Here is a 23,664-nt window from a genome sequence, read left to right on the forward strand (position 1 = left end):
GCGGTAGCACAAACTATACTAATGTAATTTCATAACTTACATAGAACAAATCTCGCTCGTACGGTCGACAGACTGGTGTAGCCGTGAGGGTTAACGCAATAGGTATCGAGTCAACCGGGCGATCGAGTTCGAGACCCAGCCAGATCGAGTTAATTCTACCGCTTACCTGTGACGTCACAACATAGCAGATGATTACAACAGCATTTTTTGGGATGGGGGTGCGAATGCAAATTTTTTTCGAATATTATTTTTTAATTTTTAGCAAATGCGCCTAAGAAAAATATGACTTTAATTAGGCGAAATTTCGAGATACTGAGGGTGACCTTACTCTTCAGAACTTTTAAGATTAAAATTTAACGGCATCAATGTCTCATGTATAGAAGTAATCTGACCAAGTTTAGTCAAAAATCGGTCCAGTAGTTCTAATGATGATTTAGAGGCCAAATACGTACATACGAAAATTAGCATGTGGAAAATTACCATCAAGTTTTTTGGGTTTTTTAAATGTGAAAACGTGAAAATCGCATATGCCCAAATCGGATCGATTGTAATACCTGCTATAGCGTTATCTAGACGGGAAACCTCAATTTACATGAATGGTATTTTTTTATCCCTCATATCTCATAATGGAAAGAAAATTCATTTTCACCCCCCATCTGGCCATGCGACTAAATGTAATACCGCACATTTCTTCATAGGTAAAACTTACAAAGAAACGGTTTACTTTATTTGTATACTTCTTCTTGTATAACCTATAAAAGTTAGAACCAGAGATGTAGAAAATAATAATTATTTTTAAATTTCTTTTAACAGTACCCCCAAGCTTCTTTACACCCTGCCTTTCCACCCAAAGGCGGATAGAAAGTAGGCACCAAGTAGAATATAGGAAACTGAAAAGGCATTAGAACAGCAGCAAAAACCTTCGTGTAATGCCCGTTAACGCGGAATAATTAACGTAGAAACATTTAACGATTTTTGCAATTTTTTGAACGTTAAACATTTAACGTGAAAAATAACATATAACAGAAAAGCATATCGAAAATATCAGTGAAACAAAAAACGACTGACAGAAACTAAATCCTTCCTAGTTTACACTGTTTTGCAGCTTTAATAGAATTATTTATTTTCACGAAGAAAAATCAAGGTCATTATATACTTCCGTTAGCCATTTTAAGACAACTATACGTAGATGCAGTATTTGAATTCAGACAGCAGTGAAAGAATTTGTAATTTCATAGCGTAATTCCGATGTCATAATCTAAATTTGTATGATCACACAAATAGTTATGGAAGAATAGAAAGTAAAAAAAGTCTTTTATTTTTAAGTGGCGCAAGTTTCAAATAATACTTTTTTTTTATTAGCAGGGTTCCCATTCCTTCTACATCCTGCCGTTTCCTCCCACAAGTGCGCTGCGCAAAAACAACCAAAAAAGAACATATAATGGGAGAAAGCTGAGCAACCAGAACAGTCATAAACTTTTATATCAATTTATCAAATAGTACGAGAGGTTCTAAAGTAAAGACCGTTTCATTGTAAAAAGATTTTCTGAAATATTTATATTTCTCTTAAACCACATACCTTATACTACTTCTGTATATAATCGCCACATGAATTAAGATATTTATCGTAGCGATACACCAGCTTCAATATAACCTCGTCATATCCTTCGCCAGTCGATTTAGCCGCTGATTAACAGCATTTTTAAGTTCATAGTCACCCGCGAATCGCTTACCACTCAAAAATTCTTTTCATTCCATACAAATGGTAATCAGAAGGAGCTAAGTCCGGACTATATGGTGGGTGATCGTAAATATACCATCCACATGTTCTCAGTAAATCACGTATCGGACCCGCAACATGTGGACGTGCATTATCGTGCAGCAAGACAACGTCGTCGGTGAGCCACCCACGTCGCCGATTTTGAATGGCGCGCCGTTACTTACGTAAATTTCGCAGTAGGCTTCTACATTTATAGTCGTCCCACGTGGTATGAAATCGATCAGCAGTATGCCAAACCGATCCCAAAAGACTGTGGCTATCACTTTGCGTCCAAATGGGTGCGCTTGACGGTTTGATTGGTGATTGAGGATGACGCCATTCACTTGATTGTCATTTTATCTCTGGCGTGTAACACAAAATCCATGTTTCATCGACAGTAACAATAGAATTAAGGAATTCATCACCTTTTCCTGTGTAGCACATCAAAAATTCCAAAGCAGATCCCATTCGGACTTTTTTGTGACGTTCCGTTAAGACGTGCGGCACCCAACGTGCAGAAACCTTTCTGAAGCGTAAATGGTCGTGAACAATGTGACCGATAACTAAAATAAAATAACTAAAAATAAAATTTATTCTGAAAACTATATAAATATGTTCTATTTCTATTAAACTACATACCTTACACTACTTCTCTATATAATCGCCACATGAATTAAGACATTTATCGTAGCGATACACCAGTTTCAATATACCCTCGTCGTATTTTTCTGCCGTCAGTTCATTTAGCCGCTGATTAACAGCATTTTTTGTTCATCGTCATCCGCCAATTGTTTACCACTAAAAAATTCTTTCAATTTCCCCCCAACGGCGCGCCGTAACTTACGTAGAATTTTGCAATAGGCTTCTTCATCGATAGTCGTTCCACGCGGCGTGAAATCGATCAGCAGTATGCCAAACCGATCCCAAAAGACTGTGATCCTCAGTTTGCATCCAAATGACTTTAGCTTGACCTTTGTCGGTCTGGTTGGTGATCAAGGATGACGTTATTCATTTGACTGCCGTTTTCTTTATGACGTATTATACGAAATCAACAATTAAATTGGTACTGGTAACAATTAAATTAAGTGAAAAATCCATGTTTCATCGACAGTAACAATTGAATTAAGGAATGCATCACCTTTTTCTGTGTAGCGCATCAAAAATTCCAAAGCAGATCCCATTTGAATTTTTCTGTGACGTTCCGTTAAGACGTACAGCACCCGATGTGCACAAACCTTTCTGAAGCCTAAACGGTCATGAACAATGAGACCGATAACAGCTGTTGTAACAGAAAGGAAAAAGAAGAGCCAGATCGGAAATCGTTGACGATCTTTTCTGATTTCATCAATGACGCGTATCAAGTCCTCGGTGATTACCCGAGGGCCTTCCCTAACGTTCTTCATCGTGCACATTAATTCTATTATTTCTAAACCTTTCGTACCATTTTCGGAGTTTCTTTCATTCATTACATTATCACCGTACACAGGAACCGACTGCCTATGAATTTCAGCCCTTTATCGTTTTGATGATTTAAAACAACGTATGACCACGTATTTTGGCGGCACCATCGATTTTCCTATTCATTTTATAACGTAATAACTCACACGTACGTAATCAAAGGTACTACAACGCGACAACTTACAGACAACAATGCAATGTGTACATTATTAGCGTGGCCATGAACGACACAGCTTCAGCAACCTTAAGGAGAGAAATTTCCCACCGGTCTTTAGTTTAGAGATATCCGTGGTATAATACTTTTGAAAATACCATAAAAAATCTTAACATAAATCTCTAACATACGAGAATTCTAGTATATTCTGTTCCATACCAAAAATTATAAAATAATCTGTTCAACTGAATAAATTTATAAAGTTATTTGCTCACTGCAACCAGTTTATAAATACTTTGTACGATTAGTTTTATGATTGTAATCTGTTTTAAAAAATTTGAAATACTAGCGCTAGTATTACTTATATATTTGTTATGTTTTTTTTTCTTAATTTACAGATATACTGCAGCATATAATCAGCAACAGCAACAGCAACAACAAATTTCATTAATAAATGGCGGCAGAAGGGGAAGTGGTCAAAGTAATCCTGGTAATGTTAAAAATAAAAAACGTTATTATTTTCTAAAAAAGAAAGGGAAATCTGATAGAAGTACACAAACACCTGATAGTATCTCACGAGAGACTAGAAACTATCGTCTTAGAAGTCTTCGATTACATCTTAGCATGACCCCTTCTACAATAAATTTAAGGTAAAAAAAAGAAAATATAATTTGTAGTTTTCTTCTCAGATCATTTGTACTTTATTATCATTATTAGTGTTTATTCTGTTCTCATGTTCTATTTTTATTTTTTTTTTTTTTTTTTTTTTTTTTTTTTTTTTTTTTTTTTATCTCTGTTGTACTATTCCATTATCCAATTTATATTTACGACACATCTGAAATAATGAATTGTTTAAATTTTTAAAGAAATTTGAGTAATGAAATGAAATTTTTAGCTTCATACCATCACCGAATTTCTTTCATATCCAGTCTAGATAAGTTGATATTGCATTTGTTAAATAACAAACAAAAAATTGAATAATATTAAATTACATCTTTTTTAACGTTGTTATCCTTTTGATTATCATCATTATCATATGGTTTTCTGGCACCACTATAGTCTCAATCTGTTTATCTCTCGTGCTTTTCTTTTCATTTCATCATTACGTTCACTATTCTTTATGTCATTTATTAACTTGTTCCTCTTCTTTTTTCACCTTCAATAAAGCCATCAAGAATTTTATTTATTATTCCTTTTCCCTAATTATATTCCTGATCCAGTTTCGTTTTCTTCTTCTGATAGTCGCCAGTATTGTTCTATCTTCATTTATTCTTCTTAATACTTGTACGTAACTTACTCCGTTCACTCATTTTATCTTCTCCATCCTCCTCCAGATCCACATCTCAATACCTTAATCTTATCATTTTCCTCTTTCCCCAATGTCTGTGTTTCACTACCGTACAAAAATATACTCCAAACATAACACTTTACCAATCTCTTCCTTACATTTAGTTCCATGTAGCTGCAGAGTAGTTTTTTTTCTAAAAAAGGCTTCCTTTGCCATTTCAATTTATCATTGCGATTCACTACATCTTAATCTCTTCTATACTCTTCCAATCTTCAGTTTTTAATTAGTATTTGACTCCTTTCTTGTGTTCACTAAATTTATAAAGAACAAAATGTTAAAATAGATTTTAACGGTTTATGAATCAAACGTGATAAAATTCAATCAAGTGATCTCAATCTCAAGATTTTTATAGTGTAAACACACCACGCATCTTCTTCAAGCATTTGCCCGTTTGTAAGTACATACTTTGGAAAAAACTTTCCTTACACCTCACAGAATCCTCTTCTAGTGATGTTCTTCCTGTTTTTGGTTAGGCTAAAAAATGTTTTTCGACAATCGCTTCCACCAAAGCCTCTTTAAATTGCAGAAGGATGTACTGTCCTCCATATTTTTGGTGCAAAATATGTACGTATTCAGTTCACATATTTAGAAGGTGTTTGAATTCCTTTTTTTACCAAATTTTGTGTCTTTTCGTTCAAAGGGGTATGTTCCAACCATCTGATCCCTTTTATCAACACCCCCACAGAAATGTTGTCATCATTTATAACTGAAGGATGATGACATTTTGCCCTTTTCTTCTTACCTCAACCGGAAGAACTTGTTGTTGAGTTGACAAACATAGCATATCCCTTTTATCACATCACTTCAATCGCATCGTTTGACCGGACTTTTCATTCGATGCTGTCATTTCATTTTTCTTCAATTTTTGTTTTACAAAATCCTTAGGGACACCTTTTCTATTACGCTTTACAGTTCCCGCCGGTTCAATCTGTTTATCTTTCAAAACAGTAGGTGACTCTGGAGGACAATGGAAATTTGTCGGAATACACACAATATACCTTTTGAAGCACATCATGCATCAGAGTAAGTTCAACGTTTGTTGCATGCCCATAATTTGCGTTACGGATTAGTACTGTTTCACTTCCGGTACATAAAAGTAACTTATAAATGTATCCTGACTTTCATTCAGACAAAACATAGGTTTTGATTTCAAATCTAGCTCGTTTTATTCTGATAACCGGATGAAACTCACAGACCGTTCTACAACAAAAGGCTTTCATCAATAGCTACATTCCATTCTGGTGTATAAATAGAAGTGTTTTCATTTGCATATTCTAAGACAGGATTAATTTTGTAAACTTTTTTTCTTTTTTGAGGTGCAACACTAATATTTGAAAAATGTAGAAATCTAGATAAAAATTTCAAACTTTTTTTTCCATAAAAGACGAAAAACCTGGAGTTGAAAATAATGTTTTTTTTTTTCTTTTTGTATAATAGTTTTATTTTCTCTAGCTTCCAGATCATTCCGCGCAAAATGCAGACTACAGTTAGTAAAAGTATTACATTTCTATTTGTTGGATTCCACCCTTGAAATCGTGGAAACTGCTACAGAACTTTATTTGACAGAAAATTATCTGCATATACGTTTGTTTGGTTTGTAATTATATCAACCGATTCACCGGTTATAAAAAGTTTAAAAATACTAAATATGTCATTTGGATCAGGAATAACAATATTTATACCTGATTGTCCAGTAAAATCGGAGGGTCTTCAAATGAAATCAGATCGATGGTAATTTACCCATTCGATAGTACTTGTATGTCTTTGAATATGCCTATCTGCATCACCTGCACCGACCTCATTATCATAATCATCGTCAAATAATCACAACAATTATGTGTCTTCGCACATATGATCTAAACTATCACTATCACTACGGCAATCAAATTGCAACCGGTCTAAAATATCAAAATATTTATTTATGGAAGTAAATGCCATGTCAAATATAAAAAAAAATCATACGTAAAGCTGTTATAAAGAAAACCTGAAAACTACCCGTCCAGTTTACAAATATAAAGTGTATACGCATTATTGAATCACAAAGCAACAGCTACAATCCGAAATAAACGTGTAAAAATACTCATAAAATTAGTCATGTAAATAAAACGCCGTACAAGCTGTTACGCAACATAAAAATACCAACAATGCCACGAAAACTCTTCACTAGCGTTGTACAGCATTGCGGAATAATGATGAACTAAATCGAAACGATGGACTATTCCGACAAAAGTCCTTTTCGTGCACATTGGCTATGTCGGAAAATTCCGTGATTGTCCGGTAAAAGGTTAACATTCACCGACCTCACAGATTATTCACTACCATTCTAATCAAAATAAAAAAGCCAATAAAAATTAAACATATTCAATCGTCAGTATTTCAGATTACACCTAACAATCACCGCCTAAAAGATTACTTCAGTAACTATCTAATCAGAATAGAAAAGCCGATAAAATTTAAACCGATGACAACAGACATTCAATCTGCATTATCGCATATTAAATTTATCAATAACCGCCCTTTCAGATATGAAGTGTTCCATCTTTATGGCACACATCCCAACCCCGTAGGGAGAAGACACCCGCCTTGTGACGCTTCCGGTTGCTAACTTTTTACATCTCATAGTAATAAGTCAGGCCTCGTTGGGATGCCACCAATGTCGATGCCTCGGTAGACATTTACATCGGTAATTTTTAAACTCGGCTTTTGCCTTCGCTGTAGGCCTCGTCCTAACATCTTGAACGTCCTACATCGTTACCCTCTGAACTAGATAACCGAGCTCGCGGAAGCACGAACCCTCGCCGAACTTTTAATGAGCCAATTTCTAGTAAATGTCTAAAAATTCGAGACAAATTAACAACAACATACCACCAAAAATGTTGTTCGCAACAAGGAAATTTAGACCTAGTTCCCTTAGTGAACTCTACTTCGTTTCGTACCCCTGACTTTAGGTTAATTTACGGACTCCGGTCTGGTCTACAAGGGAGAGGCGGACAGATCTTCTACTCCCACTCAGCTCCATCGCAGAGTCCCGCGAGACATTTACTTTCTTCAACCGTCTTCGAGATGCCGCTACACATCACGGCTGCATAGAAACTACGCCCTCGGTAGTGCAGTCGCCGTTCTGCCGACTAACATTCAAATAATCACCACAATTTCTATCCGACCGTGGCTCGACGCCAATACGCCTACCTCCGGCCAACAACTGCCTAGGCGGTCCCTTGCCACCCGAGGTACTACTCTACTATACCCCTTCAGCTACTATACTATACCTACTCTACTATACCTACTATTCCTCGCCCTGAGCAGGACGGCTGTCCTGCTCAGGGAATAGTAGGAATCGAAGGAAGCCAGCCGCAATAGTCCATTCTCTGCTACTCTTCCAGTTGACACGCAGATCAAAGAAAAAGTCCACTCTCTCGAGTTCCCTAACAACTGTGGTACGTTCAGCCTCGTATCGGGATCATTATCGGACACCCTATATATTGTACTAGATCACCTGGAGTCAAATGCCTGAAAAAACAGAATTTTAATTTGTAGCTATCCTTTCTTTTTCTGTTTAGCCTCTAGAACTACCGTAAGGTATTACTTCAGAGGATCAATGAGAATATTAATGAATGTAAATGAAATGTAGTCTTGGACACAGTCTCAGTCGACCGATCCTGAGATGTGTAGTTAATTGAAACCCGACCGCTAAAGTTCACCGGTATCCACGATCTAGTCTTCAAATCTCTATAAAAGTAAGCCTCTACTAGTATTTGAACCTTAAAATTCTTGTCTTCGAAATCAGCTGATTTGCAATGACAAGTTCACCACTAGTCCAACCCGGTGGGTTGTAGCTACGCTAAAATTTATAATTACACTATTGTAAATTTTATATATAATTTTTATTATAATTGTTTGAATGTTTAGTATTAATATTTTGGACACATTTATGCACATATATACACACGACAAATAAATAAATAAATCGGTCCCGTATAATAAAATTTTACTCAAAAAGTAAAATATTTTTTTATACAATTCTTTATTTATATAAATACATATGTTTCACTTAATTTTCTTTCTAAGTAGTTATCTGTTAACAGTGAAACCATCAGTAGCCAGAAGTGCATAGCTTTTTCTAGGAAATCATGAAGTTATTTTATTTATTGTAATTATTATTTATTCTATTTACATTTATTTATTTTCTTATCTATAATTTCCCCTCCCCGATATTTACTAATGATGATTGCTTACCAATCAAAGCACGACCCATATTTTTTAGTTAATAATTAGTTCTTAAGTAGCATTTTTATAAATAATTCTTAAGTATAATCTTATTTTTCAATTTATTTCAATAACTATTTATTTATTTTTCCTTATTTTTTTTATGAATTAATTCATTAATTTACTACAGAAGCTTTGAAACTTGTACAAAGAAGTATAATATGAAAATGAAATTTTATAGCGTATGAAAAAAGTTACACCTAAATGGGATTCCAAACTGGAACCCCAGGATGAAAGGAAGACACATTACCACTCCACCATAAACATAAACAGTTTGTATTATAATTATTAAAACTGTAAAAATTACACAAATAGTCTCCTGGTAACCTGTAACAATATAAAATAATGATAAAACACTAAAACATAAAGCTTTGAAAATCACCTATTAACCAGCTGAATTTTTCTATTCAGTAATGACAATGTAACATATTTCAATAAAAGATTTTTCTAAATGCATTGAAACCACTCAAATTTAAAAAAATATATATAGCAAATTCTTAAAGAGATGAAAAATAAATGACACCAACAAGTAAAAAGAAATCTATATATATATAAAAATGAATGTTTGTCAGTCTGTATGTCTCTTATGCCTTCCTAAACCGTTCTATCCGATAGCGACGAAACTTTGGGGAATGGTTGGACGCAGCCAAGGAAGGTTTCTGAATTAGTTTGGACCCGCTAGGTGGCGCTGGCGTCGAGATATTTCAAAAAATTATATATATATAGACTGATTTGGTTCATATTCAGAATATGAATATTAGTTACGTGAAAAGAAATATTTTTGCAAAAATTATACCCGCTAAGTGGTGCCGGTGTCGAGATATTTACAAAACAAACAAATATACAAAAAGACTTTTTTATTCTAATATGTATATATATATATATATATATTATATATATTATCTAATATATATATATATATATATATATATATAAAAGGCATGTTCGTATGTATGTCCGCTAAAAACCAAAAAACTAATGGACCGATTTACATGCGAGCAAAAGGGAAAAAGGGGAAAATTGAAAACGGGGAAAAGGGGAATACGTGGAAAGAGAAAAAGGGAAAACGGGAAAGGGTAAAAAGGAAACTGTGAGAGGTGTGAGGGAGAAGGCTGAAAGGGAGAAGTTGGAAAGGGTAAAGGGGAAGGAGAGTAAGTGAAAGGTAAAATTTATGAAGTTCAGTTTTTTAATTTTTTTAATCAACATTTTAATTGTGTTCATTTAAACTCTCTCTCTCCCACTCACACTCTTTCTCTCTCTCTCTCTCTCTCTATATATATATATATATATATATATATATATATATATATAGCAATAGCGAAGCAGTGCCAGTTCTGCTAGTATGTCATAAAATATTACTTTTATTTAAAAGTAGAATGCAAAAAACTAAAAAAATCACAATTATTGTTATAATTTTCACACCTCTGTATTTACAAGTACGCTATATAAATATATTTTTATTAATTTTTATTACGGGTTTGTAATCTTAAATAATTTTTTTATCAAATGAAAGTAAAGATTGAAAGTAATGCGGAAAGAGATGGAACAAAGTAGGGAAAAAGAAAGAGTACATCAAGAGAATACAAATTGACACACTAGATAAAATATAAAAGCGGAAAAGAAACACGGTAAGTGAATTAAACAGGGGTAGGGAGAGGTAAAGAAGCTTTAGAATGTTTGACAATGGCACAGTATAGAATAAAGTAGAAAAAAATTTGGAAGGACCTTATCTAGGGATGGAAATTCAAGCCGATGATAATAATGTAAACCTGTTAACAGTAATTTATATTATGTATTTATTTACAGATTTTTAAACAGCAGAAATAAACGTCATGGTATGACTGCAAACGTCGTAGCTACAGAACAAAAAGCATCTAAAGTACTCGGTCTTGTATTTTTTACATTTGTATTCTGTTGGACACCATTCTTTTTATTGAATATCTTATTTGCTGCATGTCCAGAATGTCCTGTACCAGATCATGTGATCAATTTATGTCTGTGGTTAGGATATGTCTCATCGACGATTAATCCTATTATCTATACAATATTTAATAAAACTTTTCGTACGGCATTTATCAGGTAATATTTTTAATATATCTGTTTTATTCTTTTCAAATTAATTACTGTACATGTATATGTTTGTTAATATTTGATTTAGAACGCTTGATTCACATTAGTTACTAGTAATGATTAAATTAATAATTTGATGAGTTACAACATAAATAATATTTGAATATTTTATTGTCAACAATTTGAAGATTTTTTTTTAGAAATATACATTTTATTTTGTAACCGCATCTATTAAATTTTCAAACGTCTATTAAGTAAATTTTTCATAAAATTCATTTCTTAAAAAATTGTTTCTATTTTACATACTACGAGGGATATCTCTAAAGTAAAAACCGTTGGGAAATTTCTCTCCTTAAGGTTGGTGAACCTGCATCGTTAATGGCACGCTATTAATGTATACACTGCATTGTTGTTTGCAAGTTGTCGCGTTGTAGTATCTTTGATTACGTACGTGTGAGTTATTACGTTATAAAATTAATAGGAAAATCGATGTTGCCGTCGACTGTGAAATATGTGGAGTCATACGTTTTTTAAATCATCAAAATGTTAAGCCTGCTGAAATTCATAGGCAGTTGGTTGCTGTGTACGGTGATAATGTAATGAATGAAATAAACGTCCGAAAATGGTGTGAAAGGCTTAGAAATAACAGAAGTAATGTGCACGATGAAGAACGTTAGGGAAGGCCCTCGGGTAATCACCGAGAACTTGTTGATACTCGACATTGATGAAATCAGAAAAGATCATCGTTCAACGATTTCCGACTTGGCCTTTCTTTTTCCTGATGTTTCAACAGCTGTTATCGGTCATATTGTTCACGACCATTAACGCTTCAGAAAGGTTTCTGCACGTTGGGTACCGCATGTCTTAACGGAATGTCACAAAGAAGTCCGAATGGGATCTGCTTTGGAATTTTTGATGCGCTATACAGAAAAAAAAAGATGAGTTCCTTAATTCGATTGTTACCGGCGATGAAATATGGATTTTTTATTACACGCCAGAGAGAAAACGGCAGTCGTATGTGTATTGTAATCCTCGATTTCCACCCAAAAGGACAGACGTCAAGCCACCGCCATTTGGACGCAAACTGATGGCCACAGTCTTTTGGGATCGGTTTAGTATTCTGCTGATTGATTTCATGCCGTGTGGAACGACTATAGATGCAGAAGCCATTTGCGATACTCTACGTACGGCGGGCCATTGAAAATCGGCAACGAGGGCGGCTGACCAATGGGCGTCGTCCTGCTCCACGATATGCACATCCACATATTTCGGGTCCTATATGTGATTTACTGTGAACATTAGGATGGGAAATTCACGATCACCCACCATGTGCTATGGACTTAGCTGCTTGTGATTACCATTTGTTTGGGAAATGGAAAGAATTTTTGAGTGGTAAGCAATTGGCGTATGACAATGAACATAAAAATGCTGTTGATCAGTGGCTAAAAGGACTGGCGGCTGAAGAATACGACGAGGGTACATTGAAGCTGGTGACCGCTACGATGAACGTCTTAATTCATGTGGTTATAATGTATGTAGTTTAAGAGAAATAAACAAATATTTATAAAGTTTTCACAAAAACATGTTTACAATGAAACGGTCTTTACTTTAGAAATAACCTCTCGTAGATTTTATTCTTTATTATATTTTTATCAAACAATTTTTTTTAATTTTATTTTTTTCAAACATCATTTGTTTTTTGTTAAAATCTACAATTCTGAAAGTTCGCGACCTGAGAAAGAAAACACAAAATTTCTTACCAAATTATTTTTATCTTTGAACATAGTCACTTTTTAAAGTTATACACTTAGTCCATCGTTTATCCACCTTATTTATTCTTCCAATAAAATACAATTTCTCAAGCTTTGCAAAAAAACGTCTGTCTTAGCTATGACCTCGTCATTTGAGGCAAATTTTCATCCACCAAGCCATTCCTTCAAATTCAGGAACAGGAAATAATTACTCGGAGCTAATTCTGGCGAATATAGTGAATGTGGAAGCAGTTCGAAGCGCAGTTCGTGAATTTTAATAACAACAACAGGGGATGTGTACAGCTGTGAGTTGTCATGCTGAAAAAGCATCTTTTCTTGCCCGAATGTGAACGTTTGTCTTAATAGCCTCCTTCAATTGCTCCAACAATGCTGCGTAATATTATCGGTAATTGCTTTTCCTTTTTCCAGATATTCTATGAGCACCACACTACGAACATCCCAAAAATACTGTGGTCATGACTTTTCCCGCTGATCGAACACTTTTTGCCTTCTTTGGAGCACTTCGACCGGTTTCGACCCACTCTTTGGACTATTGCTTCGTCTCAGAGCAGTAATAATGAATCCACATTTCATCAGCAGTAATGAAACGTCGCAAAAATTCAGTTGAATTACGGTTGAACATGTCCAAACACTGCTGAGAAATGTTCATTCGAGTGTGTTTCTGGTCAACCGTTAACAAACGCGGCACCCATCGAGCTGATACCTAAATGCTCGTGTAAAATGTTGTTGAGTACGATCTACCGATATTTCTGCAAGCTCGTGTATCTTCAATCGTCGATCTTTTAATACCGCATTGTGGATTTTTGCGATGTTTACATCGGTCGTGGTTGTTGCAGGACGTGCTGAACGCTCGTCATCAAAGATGGAGGTTTAACCGTGTTTTAATTCTGCTGCCCACTTTCTTACGGTCAAAAACGATGGAGAAGATTCATTTAATGTTGAATCTAACTCCTTTTTTTTATATCTGTCGGATTTATATCTTTCACAAAGAAATATTCTATTACTGCTGGAATTTCGATTTTATCCCTTTTGCACAAGTTTATTACCTTTTAACTGCAACAATTAAATAACTGAGAAGACAGTTGGAAACTGTTTAGTATGCCATCTAACGGGATATTACATTAACTACAAATCGCCATTTGGACCTACTAGCTGTGTCTCTGTATCAGGCCGCGAACTTTCCAAACCGCCCTCATACTTATTCTCTGTAATAATTGATAAATTGTTATAAAGTTAATAAAAAAATGTATAGTTCTTTTATTGGATTTTTTTTTTTATTGATATTAAAAGAAGAAAAGTTGGAAATTCTTTCAATTCAATTATTTTAAGCTCTATTTGTATCATTATGATAAAATAATTTCTTTTTATTGTAAACAATAACCAACTTTTTTTTCCGTATTTTTATGTAAAAATATTTATTTATAATTTTATAATTCATAGTTAAATCAAAAAAAAACTGATTTCTATACTTGTGTAGGATTTAATGAAATTTGAGCATGATGGGAGTATTATTTTGCGTTTTTATTCTTTTCCAAACATATACAGTGATTAAAAATACAATTGAACTCAGAATTACTTTTATTAATGTATCAGTAAGTTGTGCCCTGTACTTGACACCTACTCGTATCAGCTCTTAATGTAATTGATCTAAGGATTTTCCCAGATTTGAAACTTCTTCGAAATTATTTATTTTCTCTTCATCCATGTGCCATTCAAGTTTTCCACTAGTAGATAAGCCATTACATTTATATTTGTTTCAAGTAACGGAGATAATGTTTCCTTTTTAACTCTGTTATAGTTTCCCCATTTGACGTTATTTAAATTTCTGAGGATTGAGTTTGGCATTTTTCCAGGAGTGAAATAATTACGTATCCAAATAATTTTAAGAAAATAATACCCAACTGGTGACAATAAATTAAAAAAGGATTTTTTGAAACTGTTTAAAAAATGCAAAGATACAGACATAATGAACTTTTATTGTTTATTTTTATCAGTAGAGTATGTTCTGAAGTTTCTTACATTCTACATGAATCACTCTGTATATTACTCTATCTATGAGTTTTTAAGTATTACTTACTAAAAAATTTTTAAAAGCACCCTGAATTTATTGCTTCTGGTTCATGTACATGCTCAAATAATTTTCATTAACTCCTTTTGAATTGTAAATTATTTTTTATTTTTTTAATCTTTTCATGTATTTACTTTAATATTGTTACATGTGTTGATATTTAAAATAATTAATATCGACTTAAAGTACAATTATTTTTTAATAAATTTATAATTAATCTATTTTATATTTTCTGAGTTGGTCTTATTAAAATGTTTGCGTAGTTTCCCTAGATTTATCCAGGCAAACGTTGAGCCAGTTTCTTTATTTTATTTGTGTAATGGCTTATCTATTTGTTCTTTATCTAATATAAATAAATAAATATATATATGGCTATATAATTATAAATATATATATATATATATATATATATATATATATACCTTATATCTCCAGAACTACTGGACCGATATTGACCAAACTTGGTCAGATTACTTTTGTGTATGGGCATTGATGCCATTCAATTTTCAACTTAATGACCAAGGATCAAGGGATGAAGCTGTAGGGTAAGGTCACCCTCAGCATCTCAAGATTTTGCCTAATTAAGGTCTTATTTATCTTAGACGCATCTGTTAAAAATTAAAAAATAATATTTGCAAAAAAAATTTTGCAAAATCTCACTCCTACCCCAAAAAGTGCTCAAACTAGTGGCTAAGTGGATATACTGCTTCAATAGTACCCCTGTCACCACAATGGATGCTAGCGTAGCACTGACGTACAGGGGTTGTAGAAAAATATTATATTTAAATAAAATGATAAATATTTTTAATTAAATTATTTGTGTAAGATGTGCATCAGAAAAAAACTGCACAACGGTAAAGTTCTAGAACTGTGTTGTCCGCATTTTTTAAATTAAACATAATCTATTCAAATGTTATTATAATTTAATTTTATTCTTATACTTCAAAAATAAGAAATAAAACCTTTTACTTAGAATTTTATGAAAACCAAAAATACATATTTTGATTGTTTGAATTATTAATTTAATTAATTAGTTCTGCTCTCATAATAAAATATATTAAAATTTACAGGCTTTTAAAATGTCATTGTCAAAGATTGGCTAGAGCGCCACGTTATAGATCAGTTAGTGAGCATTATAGAAGTTCAGCATTAGTTGAAACTCCATCTTCAGCAGCAGCTGGTGCAGCAGCATTGCCGTTAACTCTTTCATTACAAGGTACACCTCTTCTAACACCATCTTCAACTACATCTTCGTATCTTGCTGCAAGAACACCTGAAAATTTTGTTATAAATGAAAGACATGAAGAGTGTTAATTTTTTGTTATTTCACTGAGTTTCAGGTACAGTTGGTAATAATTTTTTTATCCATAATTTTATTTTTTTTCAAGTAGTAATTTTTTTCATCCTATTGGATTGAATCACTCTCGTTTTGTGTTTGATTAAATGCCAGTTTGGTGCTTCTACACACCAGACAAAGATGAGCAGCCTTGTTGTAGAAGGAATACCTTACACCTTCTGTACTTTGATAGCTCTTTAATATCTGGAAGAAAAACAACATAAAACCAAATTGGTCAATGCCAAATAATTCATAAGTAATAAGCATCTCCCATCTGGGAAAAAAATGCCCTAATCTCTTGAGAGATTAAGGCCAGGATTAAGGTGCATTCTACCTTGAATTGTCTTTGAATTTTTCTCCGGGTGAGTTTTTAATCTTTTATTGAAGTTTTTCTGAAGTTAGATTTTTTTCCTACTACCCACCAGTTTTTATTTCCCTTGAGCCCTTTTTTCCCCCATTTCACTGCGTACTGTGAATGTTAGGACTTGCTGAGTACATTCTTAATGTGATCTAGTGGAGGGAGGATCATTGTGGACTAACTACTGGGCACAATTTTATATGTGATGCTTACATAATAGTTTAATGTTTGAAGTACCTATAAGTTAAAAAACAGCTAACATATTGTTTCTAAAATACAATTACAAATAAAGAGAATATCAAGATGGAAAAATTATTTTTTTTCCCAGCAGAAAAAGTGAATATTGGGGTAAACCAATATTCACTTTTTTAAATAGGTAGGTGAAATAATTGGTGGAAGATGACCCGACAAACTTGTTTCCATAGCATTTATCTTAAAATTTTTCAATATAAATGCCAGTTTCCTGGAATCAACAAATACTTGCAGATTTTTTAATTAGATTCCTATTTAGAATATAATTGAAAACAAAAAATATAATAATATAATGGGTAGATGCAATTCAAATTCAAACATTTATCAGTCGCATTCCAAATATACATATATATCTGCTGAATTAAAAAGTTTGCCGTACAACATCATGCTCAGATGATACAACATATGTGTCGTCCATCTTCATTGAAGTTGAATGTAAATAAAAGTGAAAATATTTTGAAATTATAAGATTTGGTTGGGTGTGTCATTACATAAATTTGTATTTTTAAAGTAATTATATTTCTTGAATTGTAAAATGTAACAGTCAAATATAACATTTGACTGTCGGATGGTATTTTTGTGTAATATATAAGCAAAGCAACAAATGTTTTTAGATGCTTTGACGTTGCGTGATCTGTGCTTTGATTGATTCTGTGCTTTGAAATATATAACAACAAACCACAGAATTACGATCGGTATTCTACCTGATGGTTAATGATATATTTTTTGTCATTTAATTGTGAGGATAAAAACAAAGAAGTTTATATATAAACATATATATATATGGTACATATGTTTGTGGTACATATATCAGTTACATTATACAGGATATAGATGTTTTTAAACTGTCACAACAAAAACGCAAAGACTAATTATATTTAGTCAATAATAAAATTATAAAATCAAAACCACCAAATATAATACTTTAAAAAATAAGAGGTGCTTACCAACTGTAGCACTTTTGAAGTCAATACTTCATCATCAGCAGTTAAAATTATAAATTACACATATAAAAATCCTGATCCCCTAGGGGAAAACACCCTTCAACCATTCCTTCTGTACCTTGCCCTGATGGGCTTTATTGGAGGTCATCTTTTAAACCTCGTCATATAACATTTCTCAGTCACCTGACCGAGAATGCCACCAATACGAATGCCACAAGCAATTACCATCAGTGTAACTATTACTAAAAATAACAAAACACTCATCTAATCTCAAGCAAGACTGAAAACTACAGTCGTTGAAGGAAATGAATCGCCTACCTACCCAAAAGGGAAAGTGAGTTCACGTGCATCACAAACACGGAATAACTCAAAAACATTAAAATAAAATAACAAAAACCAAAACTATATAACACTAATAAAGCAAATACAACACTAACAAGAAATCATAACAAAACAAAGTACGCAGGAACAAGACCAAGCAGCATCCACATATAGTGCTTTGCCATCTACTATTAAATCTTCTCCCTACAATGGGGCATGTAACCTACGTTGGTTCTGACTGTAGTGGGCAATTCCAAACTGCTAAACATCTAATTAAGTGCTCCACAGCGAGCATACAAAGGAAATCCACAAGATTGTATTGAAATTTATAATTATAATAACGTAAATATTATATATATATATATATATATATATATATATATATATATATATATATATATATATATATACTTGTTTTAATGTTTAGTTTTAATTTCTTTGATACAACACACTTATATACCATATAATAAATAAATAATAATTTAAACAAATTGTATTTTTGAACGTAAAAAACAATTATGCTAAAAACTGTTATAAATAACAAATTTTTTGTTAAGATACCAACTAAATCTATCACAAACAAAACATTTAAGATTTTAAATATCTATAGTTGGCGATTGTCAGTATAAACATGTACAAAAAAAAATCTTTTTTTTCTTTTTTTTTATAGATTTTCTTCAACATATAAACTTGTATGTGGAATATAAAATGAAAATTTTTAACAAATGAAAAATTGGCAAGACTGAAAAGGATTTAAATCTGTGACCTTCCATTAAAAAGAAAGATTAAACATTACAATTCTACCATGGAGGTTACCATTTTAATATTTATGAACATTTATTGATTCTAGAGATATAAAAAACTGATGCACAATTATAGATTTTTTTTTTTTTATTACTAATAATTGAAGATAAACTTTGCAGTGCGTGTAAAAAATACTGAGCCTGATCAGGATTTCAACTCAGAATAATATGTTATAAGAATTTATTTTGGTGTTATAAAACTGATTAAGTGGTTAATAATAATATTAAAATTAATTAGAAAATACAGGGAGATTAAAATTCATCAATTTATTTTTTTTTAATTTTATTAAAAAAAAAATATAAAAAAAATTAATTGGAGAATATTTGTTTAAAAATAATTTAATAAGTTAGTAAATAAAAACAGCTGTGATTTGTGTACATAATATAAATGTTAATATGTGTGATAAACTGTATTTTTATAAATAATTATAAAATATATATATTTCTTGACTACAGTACTCAATATAGTTTCACAGTATTATGATTAGTACAGTATTCATGTTGAATGTTTTGCAAATATCATTGTGTGTATTGCTATTATTAGCACCATAATACATGTTACTCTGTAATATTAATTATTGTAATTATTTCTTAAATGTGTTATGCCATTATATGTAAATATAAGTAATACTGTATGTACTTCGTTATAAATAATCGATGGATGAAGCCATTACTTAAGAAAATCCTTCATAACAAAAAGAAAATAAGCAAAATATGTATATTATTTGATTTTCACAAAATCTTATTTTAAAAAATCATTACAGCTGTTTTGGTTCACAGTAACTTCCTTCCTTAGATGTTTTTTTTAGTCTCCAGGACCACCAATAAGTATCGCTTCAGAGGATGAGATGAATGATTTGTAATGTGTGAAATGCCATGCCTGACCATGATTCGAACCCAGGACGTCCGGTTGAAAGGCTTAGTTGCTACCACTCACGTCTCGACCTTTCATCGGATGAAAAGCCAAGATGTTACTGTTCCTGTTTCTTAGATGTTACTGTTTCTGTTCATAACCAAAACAGCTGTTGTCATTTTTTAAATAAATTTGTGGAAGAACATATTTTGTTTTTTTTTTTTTTAATATCTCATTGTATATAAACATGTTATATTATCTTTTTTAATGCTAATTTTTTTTTTTATTGTTATAACAAGCATGATAGAGTAATAAAAAGTATATCATATGTATCTTTCCCAGCATCTTGTACCTTGTTATTTAACACATATTGTTTAAGAATCATAAATATTAAAATTTATATTTTATTTATATTTATTTATAGATTTTACTTTCTTGACTATGTAATATATTGAAAAATATGTTAATTGATCAAATTTTATTTATTGGAATTTTTGAAGATCTTGAGTCTCACAACCCCTTTTAACTAAAAGCATTATTTTGACATTGAAAATTCTGGAATGATGTGTGTGCATGAGCAAAATAAAATGATATATGTATGTTGGCCTGTTTTTTTTTCGTTTTTTTTTAACACAATAATCGAAGGACCAATATTTGTGAAATATGAAACCATAATTTCTGTATACAGAAATTTTAAAACATTTCTGTATATATGTTCATTTTGATATGTACTTCATATATGTATTTCTGTATATGTTCATTTTGAACATTTTAAAACGTTTTAATTTTGTACACAATTGATCAAGAAGTCAGGAGGATACAGATCTCAGATAGATGCCAGGTTTCAAAATTCTACTCAAAGGATAAATTTTTTTTCCACAAAAGTTAATTTATCCCTTAGATAGCTGAAATATTTCTTATCCAGATGAACTCTTCATCCTCTTGTAACAATTTCAATCATAGCTTTTAACAGTTGTTTTAACAGCCACTTTTTTCAGTTTTTATAAAGAATGTACATATAATTTTAATTTTTTCAGATTGTGAAAAAGTAACTAATTATAAATACATAATTAGTGCTTCACTTGCTAGTCAAGTTTAACTGCTTCACTTGCTAGTCAAGTTTAACAAGTGAAGCAAGCATAGATTAAGTTTGGTTAGATTATAATTTCTCTGCAAACGGTAAAATTATTTTTTAATTTGATTCACTGGGTTGATCAAGCGGTGAACACTTCTTTACGAATCAGCTGATTTTGAAGTCAAGAGTTCCAATATTCAAATCCTAGTTACCCTAAAGGCATTTACATTTATATGGATTTGAATACTAGATCATGGATACTAACCAGTGTACTTTGGTGGTTGGGTTTCAATTAACCACACATTTTCAATTAACAACACATCTCAGAAATGGTCAACGTGATAATTTACAAGACTACACTTCACTTACACTCATACATCATCATTCATCCTCTGAAGTAATATCTGGTGGTGATTCCTGGAGGCTAAACAGGAAAAAAATGGGAAAATATTTTAAAATCTTAAAAAATGAAAATTATGTAAGCATAGTTGAAAAAAGTGATTGTTATATTCTGAAAAAGAACCACTTTAACATTTAAATTAAATAAGGTTGGGTATAGGAATTTACCTTGCTCCTCTAGGTCAGTCATCATTTGTTTTCACAATGTTTTTTTTAATTTCGATGGAATTTTGTCTTCCACCATACTGAAAAGGAAGTCATTTCACTCATCACAATAACATTTCAAAAACATTGAAATGTTCATAGCATTCCTTACGTTGTCTGTTCTTTTCTATGAGTTTTAACAGAAATCACCTGAAATAGATTTTTACATAGGTCTATCATGCAATAATACATCCTACACATTCTTTTGATTTGTCTATCTAGGAGGACTTGTTGTGTGATGCTATGGTCATTTTAAATTGATTAATTTACCTCATTTTGGTGTTTCTCATCAGTCAAAAAAATTGACCAGTACAAGGTTCTACTTCAATATTTGCTTTACCACCTTCTAATTCACAAAATTTTATTGCACATGTATTCACTTCCTTCGAACAATATTTTCATTGCTCTAAACAGTTTTTTAAATGATGATCAATGTTGATCAATATTCACTTTTTCCTCTTGGAAGTTTAGTAACTGCATGTTGTTTTTAAATGTATTGACATAACAGGTATACTTAACTTCATAAAAATGGTGACTGAACAAAATAAGAGGCAGGTGTAGGTCAACAAGTTTTGGAATGATAGAATAGGGGAATGAAACTACAAAATATATCTGTTGCTTTGTACAATGTTTGTTTTTCCAAAATATGATCCAGTGACCATTACATTTCAGTTTCCCATAATACTCGTATATATGTATACTATTCCAGTAAGCAAGCAACCAGACCTATAATAATATGGTTATCTTGTAATAAATTTAATAAGGTTAGTAAATTTATTAAAAAAAATAATAATTTTTGAAATATGGTTAAGGTATTTTAATTAATAGTTTTCCTTAATATATTATGATGCTCTAAAAACATTACTACTAAAAAGATAAGAATTTTTAACACTATGTAAAGATACGTTATATCTTATTCCCACAGTGAAATCTTCACCAATACACAGAGTAGAGAGATATTTTGGCTGAGGATTACTCATTTAAGAAATTATGTTCAAAGAATATATTCTAATACTTAACAAAATTTCTTTTTGATATATTTATAAAAAACCAAAGGATAAAATGGTCTTATGAAATTTTTTTTTTTTTTAAAGTAACAAAATGTTATATAAATAATTATGATATATACAAGATTGAAAAGTCTTCTTCCTTAAATAGTAATAATTTTAAATTAATTTTTATAGAAGTTTTTTCTTTCTTTTTCTGTTAAGCCTCCAGAACCATCGTTTTCGGTTTTTTATAACAATTTATGATACTTACGTATTAACGCCACCGCAGCTACAGCTTTATTTAAAAACTAGTCAATCGGATTTCGGTGGAAAATGGGCCGATAGTTTAACATAGATTCAAAACAGTCTCTTTATTAATTTTAATAAATGGTTATTTATATTTATTTATTTTATAAATATAACTTAAACAAACTTAACCTAAGTTCGCTAACCTTGTCTAATTAACAAGTGTGTTTTGATTATTTAAATAATAAATAATTGCAATAATTACTGAATTTATTAAATAAATACTCAAAACATTACGGTGTTAATTAGTCAAGGTTAGCGAGTGAAGCGAGCGTAGGTTAAGTTTGGTTAAATTATATTTATAAAATAAATAAATATAAATAACCATTTATTAAAATTAATAGACTGTTCATTTTCCACCGAAATCCGATAGGACTACTTTGTTTTTAAATAAAGCTGTAGCTGCAGTTGCGTTAAGTACCCAATTTATTTACTTAAAAAACTTACAGTACCTTTTTTGTTGATGAATAATTTTACTGCATAAGCTGAAACTTTGTGAATGAAAATTTTACTTTGAAAACTTTGAAAAAATGTTGACTAGTATTCGAATCCAGAATTTTCCAGGTAAAAGGTTGTGGTAATTAACACTCTGCCAAGGAGGCCAACAATTATTTGAATAATTACTTGAATAATAATGGATCCCTAAGTAAACAGTAAACTGCATTTATTAGAACCTGAAATAATTATAAGATCTGAAACGTTTCAGGAATTAAAATCCCATGAGTGACGATATCATGTCATATACCATGTATTACTGTATTTCAGTAAACCTGGCACAAAGAAATGAAAATGGTGTATAACAAAGTGTAACTGGGATGATTTGAAGTTTAATGAGCTACATAGGAAAAATTAATTATCAAAACAGTTTAACAACAACCAGTTTAATCCGTCTGCCATGTTTGACAGTTTGTATTATTATTTATAAGAAT

The 23,664-nt window shown here is 31.7% G+C and overlaps 1 protein-coding gene across 4 annotated transcripts in view; it reads left to right on the top strand.

Annotated features, from left to right (window-relative positions):
* 5-HT2A (5-hydroxytryptamine receptor 2A) overlaps positions 1 to 20,175 on the top strand; it is an 809,891-nt gene extending 789,716 nt beyond the window's left edge. For all 4 annotated transcript variants that reach the window (XM_075379873.1, XM_075379875.1, XM_075379874.1 and 1 more), the window contains 4 exons: positions 3,770 to 4,021; positions 10,792 to 11,064; positions 15,966 to 16,235; positions 18,777 to 20,175. In XM_075379873.1, the coding sequence (XP_075235988.1) occupies positions 3,770 to 4,021; positions 10,792 to 11,064; positions 15,966 to 16,209 (769 nt within the window). In that variant the 3' untranslated portion in view covers positions 16,210 to 16,235; positions 18,777 to 20,175. The remainder of the gene's footprint in view (positions 1 to 3,769; positions 4,022 to 10,791; positions 11,065 to 15,965; positions 16,236 to 18,776) is intronic.
* The last annotated feature ends 3,489 nt before the right edge of the window (positions 20,176 to 23,664 follow it).

Source organism: Lycorma delicatula, chromosome 12 (assembly GCF_047948215.1).
Source record: "Lycorma delicatula isolate Av1 chromosome 12, ASM4794821v1, whole genome shotgun sequence".
Classification (NCBI taxonomy): Eukaryota; Metazoa; Arthropoda; class Insecta; order Hemiptera; family Fulgoridae; genus Lycorma; species Lycorma delicatula.